We start from the raw sequence: 5,291 nt of genomic DNA, 5'->3' as shown, positions 1-5,291 counted from the left end.
AAAAAAAAAAAAAAAAAAAGAATCCCTTATGTAGAATCATTAAATGCGGTGCCTGTGTCAAATCACCCCAGAAGCATTATTCTTTGACTATGTGCATTCATTTTATTCTCTATAGAAACCAAGCCAGGCTGACTCTTACCTGGAGAAGACCAGGATCTGATAGAGTCTTGAGAAACCAGTCATGTAGCATGGTAGGAACAAGGGGAGGGAAGACCAGTCAGAGGCTAACAGAACCCCAGGAAAAGAGGGCAAAGGTACAAATCCCCAAAGAAGACCAGGTCGGACAGATGTAGGTTATGTATATGAGGCGTACTGGAGATCCAAACTGCAGAGAACACAATGGTAGGGACTTGGAGAAATGCAGAGTGGGTACAGTGAGTGTCCAGCTCTTCCAGTCTAGTACCTGGAAAATAAGGTACCAAGGGAGCCCAGAGCCAGCTGCCCAGGCATAGTGCAGGATAGAGAAGCTGATCTTCCCTCTGGCTCCTCTGGTCCTTGGGTACAATTGGGGATGGGTTGGTGGAACATGTAATGGATATTCATTGTGAAAAAAGTAATGGACCTCAGTTAGGGAAGGAATTCACATACATGGAACATTAACTTGTGCTTTTGTTAATGTAATAATATGTTTTTGACTTTGTGGCAGGTCAGAATAAGGAACAACCCCTATAATTTCTGCACCAAATATACAACTTCTGTTGCCCACTCTGTTCTTCACTTTTCTACCAGGTCTTCATATTATTTGTTCCTTGAGGTTTCTCCTCAGAGCTTTTCCCGAAGCCTTCATTCCCAGCTCTCAATCCTCCCCCCCACCTTCCTTAAGTATCTTCATAGCCTTAATTGCTGCTGGAAATTATTTTATTTTATTTCATTTTTTTGAGACAGAATCTCACTGGATCACCCTGGGTAGAGTGCTGTGGTGTCACAGCTCACAGCAACCTCCAGCTCCTGGGCCTTAGGTGATTCTCTTGCCTCAGCCTCCCAAGTAGCTGGGACTACAGGCGCCTGCCACACTGCCCGGCTATTTTTCTGTTGCAGTTTGGCCAGGGCCGGGTTTGAACCCGCCATGCTCCATATATGAGGCCAGCGCTCTTCTCACTGAGCCACAGCGCTGCCCTGAACAACCCTTTCACAGGGGTTGCCGAAATACATCCTGCATATCAGATATTTACATTATAATTTATAACAGTAGCAAAATTATAGTTATAAAGTAGCAAAAGAATAATTTTATGGTTGAGGGTCATCACTACAACATGAGAAACTGTTCAAAGGGTTGCAGCATTAGGAAGGTTGAGAACCCCTGCACTAGAAGGCAGCTCCATGACAGTGGGAAGTTTGCTTTCTTCTTTATGCTGTATTATGTGTTTAGTACCAAGAACACTGGGACATTGGAATATTGTTGAGCCCTCTAGGTTTGCTGGATGAGTGAATAAGATACCTCTTAAAGTTCTTCTTGAAGTTTTTCTTTCCTAATGAATTGATATTCCTCCTTTTATGGGACAGTGAGAGCTGTGCTTTCTCAATCCTTTTTTGCTTTAGCAACCAGAAACTGCTAAACTAAATTTTGGGTTCATTTGCAGTAATCATTTTTAAAGCTTGGGATGTTTGCACTCCTCTCACTTACTATAGAGCTTTTAAAATACTTATTCTAATGATACATGGTTTCAATATTATTTATTATAAATTACCTCAAATCCTGTATGGAAGTGAGGATTGAATAATAATAAGCAACTGGCTAGTTGAAGAGTAACAGAGAGAGGCCTCAAAAAAGAACAGCATGAGGCTGGGTAGCAATCGCTCACGCCTGTCATCCTAGCATTCTGGGAGGCTGATGCAGGTGGATTGCCTAAGCTTATGAGTTTGAGACCAGCCTAAGCAAGAGTGAGGCCCTGTCTCAAAAAATAGCAGGGCATTGTGACGGGTGCCTGTAGTCCCAGCTACTTGGGAGGCTGAGGCAAGAGGATCACTTGAGCCCAAGAGTTGGAGGTTGCTGTGAGCTATGACAATTTAGTACTCTACTGAGGGCAACAAAGTGAGACTGTCTCAAAAAAATAAATGAAATAAAATAAATTAAAAAAAATAAAATAATAACATGCTTTTGAATCTGAGTGAGTAAGATAATATTGGAGCTATTGTTAATAGAACAGGAACCAGATCAAACATTCCACATAAAAACCTGTCTATCACCGTTTTGGCACATCCCACCTCATTGTTATTGCTTGGTCAGTTTTTTCCTCTTCCCCGTCAGGCTGTGGATGTCATGGGGGCAGAGACTGTCTTTCTTGTTTATGGTTGGCGTTCTAGTGCCTAGCATACCAGCTAGCACATAGTACGTAGTTTATCAATGTTTGATAATTTATCATGACTTTCCTTTCCATATATGTTTAACTTTAAACACGTACATTAATACACATGAACTTGTTTCTCGCATATCCTTACCCTTTTCAACTTGCAATTTCCCCTTCCTTTGGATTTCTAAATGTCTTTCATGTTCCTTCCCTTCCTTACAGACAGGGAACCTTGTTCCTTTGTTAAGCACAACAGCCTCTCACTCCAGCGCTCTTAAATGTATTTTTTTCTTCCTTCCTTAGTCTCCTAAATCTTATTTCCCCATGACCAAACCAAAAGTGACTCATCAACTCAGGCTTCCAACTGGAAGGGGCCTGAGAGCTCATCTTCTCTAACTCACTGATCCCACTTGATCCAGAGAAGTCGAGTAGATTGCTGAAGGTCAGCCGCAGGGCCAGAACTAGAACACAAATCTCTTAACTCAGGATCTACCTCTCACACTGCAGAGCAAGCAAGCCTCTTCCTAATTCCAGAAAGAGACTACATTAATGCAAAAGTAGAAAATTATATTTTATTCTTAGTTGAAAGTATCTGAAATATAGTATATTATAGATATTAATTATCAGACGATTTAAGTTTGGGGGGTTTTTTTGAGAGAGAGTCTCAAGTGATCCTCCTGCCTCAGACTCCTGAGTAGCTGGGACTACAGGTGCCTGCCACAACACCCAGATAGTTTTTCTATTTTTGGTAGAGCCAGGGTCATGCTCTTGTTCAGGCTGGTCTTGAACTCCTGAGCTCAAGCAATCCACCCTCTTTGGCTTCCCAAAGTTCTAGGATTATAGACATGAGCTATTGCACCCAGCCAGATAATTTAAGTTTGATCCCATCTCTGTTTACTCCTCAGACAAGTTATTTGTATATGCATATCTTTTCACCCTTTTTTCCTTTGCATTTGTATATTTAATCTACATATTTAAATCTGTAAGTTTGGTTTGTTAACGTGGAAGAAGTTCTGTGTGCATTTTTACATATATAAATGGAATATACTGGTTCTGTTGGTTTCTTTTACTTAACAGTGTCTTGAGAAGGCCTTTCCATGTCAGTTATATAATGCTGCCCTGTTTTCTGTAATGACTGACTGCATGGTGTTCTACTGTGGGTAAACCCTAGTTATCTGATCATTTCCATATTAACATTTAGTTATTTCTACCCTTTTTTCACTGTTACTCCATAGCTACTTGGGTGGATCCCTGCAGGGAGGATCCCTGCAGCCCAGTAGTCTGAGGTTGCTTTGAGCTATGATGACACCACTGCTCTCTACTCAGGGCAATGGAGTAAGACTCCATCTCAACAACAACAACAAAAAGTTGAAAATGTGTTTTAAAAGACTTTTATTTCTTTCTTTCTCCTATAGGAGACATGGTCTCAAAGTATCGAGAACCTTTGATCCACATCTTCCTGCGGGGAGTGAGAGATCCAGATAGTGCTCACAGGGCGAGTAGCTTGGCCAACCTTGGAGAACTGTGTCAGAGGCTGGACTTCCTGCTGGGCTCTGTGGTTCATGAGGTACTGTGCATTGATTACTTCCTCCAAGCTTGTTTTCACTTAGACCTATGATACAGCTTGAGAATGGGAGTCAGGAGACCTGTGTTCTCTTCCTAGTTCTGCTACTATGAGACAGGGCAAGTTTCCCTAGGCTTCATCTGTCTTATCTGTGTTTTGGAAGTTATATTAGTAAGAATTTCATGGTTGCAAATGACAGGAAGTCATCTTGAACCAACCATAAGCAATAAAAGATGATGTGTTATAAAGATGCCAGTGTAGCCGGGGACAGTGGCTCACGCCTATAATCCCAGCACTCTGGGAGGCCAAGGCAGGCAGATGGCCTGAGCTCATGAGTTCGAGACCAGCCTGAGTAAGAGAGCGACCCTGTCTCTAAAAAAATAACCAGGCATGTGGCAGGTGCCTATAGTCCCAGGTACTCGGGAGGCTAAAGTAAGGGGATCATTTGAGCCCAAGAGTTTAACGTTGCTTTGAGCTATGAAGCCACAACACTCTACCAAGGACTACTAAGTGAGATTCTGTCTCAAAAAAAAACGATGCTGGTTATGGCACCAGCCACATACACTGAGGGTTCGAACCTGGCTTGAGCCAGCTAAACAACAACAACTGCAACAACAACAACAAAATAGCCAGGTGTTGTAGCAGGCACCTATAGCCCCAGCTACATGGGAGGCTGAGGCAAGAGAATTCATTAAGCCCAAGAGTTTGAGGTTGCTGTAAACTGTGACACCACGGCACTCTACCAAGGATGACATAGTGAGGCTCTGTCTCAAAAAAAAAAAAAAAAAAAATGCTGATGTAACTAACAAACAAGGGTAGATAGAATTTTACCCTGGAGCTCTGAGCCATACGTGAGTTTAATTTTTCTATTCACAGAAAATTCCCAGGCAGATACTCTTTGGTCTCAGGCACCCTGTGTTCAGGGGTGGGAGGTGCTGTTTACCAGAAAAGATTGAGTACCATATTTTGCTCACCACTTTATACCAAGTGCCTAGTATATAGTAGGTACTTTGTAAATCATAGTTGAAAGAATGAATGGACAGCCAAAATAGTAGCCATACAACATGTTGGGCTGGAAGTTTTTCCTGGTTTTAGAGTTTATGGTTTAACAAAATGTGCATCTTGCTCTTGTCCTCTGTATGTTTCTCTAGCCTCTTGAAATTTACCTTTGCCTGGTAGCCTTGTATTTATTCCATCATCACTATATCAGTATACAAATGCCTTTTGTTTTTTAAGAGACTTGAGAGTGCAACAAATTAATATTACTAAAGAACAAGAGATTTACTAAGTGCTATACAAAACAACCCAAGGTGAAATGTCTTAATGGTTTGTGTATATTAGAACACTCAGGTTCTAAGTAGGTGTAAATCATTATTTTGAATTTTTATTTTTTTTAAACAGTCTCACTATGTCACCCTGGGTAGAGTACTATGGCATCA

At 41.5% G+C, this 5,291-nt stretch overlaps 1 protein-coding gene across 1 annotated transcript in view; it reads left to right on the top strand.

The window, feature by feature from the left end:
• Positions 1-5,291, top strand: part of TANGO6 (transport and golgi organization 6 homolog) — a gene marked incomplete at its 3' end in the record, with an annotated part of 158,372 nt that overhangs the window by 141,408 nt on the left and 11,673 nt on the right. The window contains exon 16 of the mRNA XM_023518916.1: positions 3,704-3,855. Coding sequence (XP_023374684.1) covers positions 3,704-3,855 — 152 coding nt within the window. The remainder of the gene's footprint in view (positions 1-3,703; positions 3,856-5,291) is intronic.

This window comes from Otolemur garnettii, unplaced genomic scaffold, assembly GCF_000181295.1.
Source record: "Otolemur garnettii isolate 467f Iridium unplaced genomic scaffold, OtoGar3 scaffold00151, whole genome shotgun sequence".
In the NCBI taxonomy this organism is placed as follows: Eukaryota; Metazoa; Chordata; class Mammalia; order Primates; family Galagidae; genus Otolemur; species Otolemur garnettii.
This window is presented reverse-complemented; position numbering and strand designations above follow the sequence as displayed.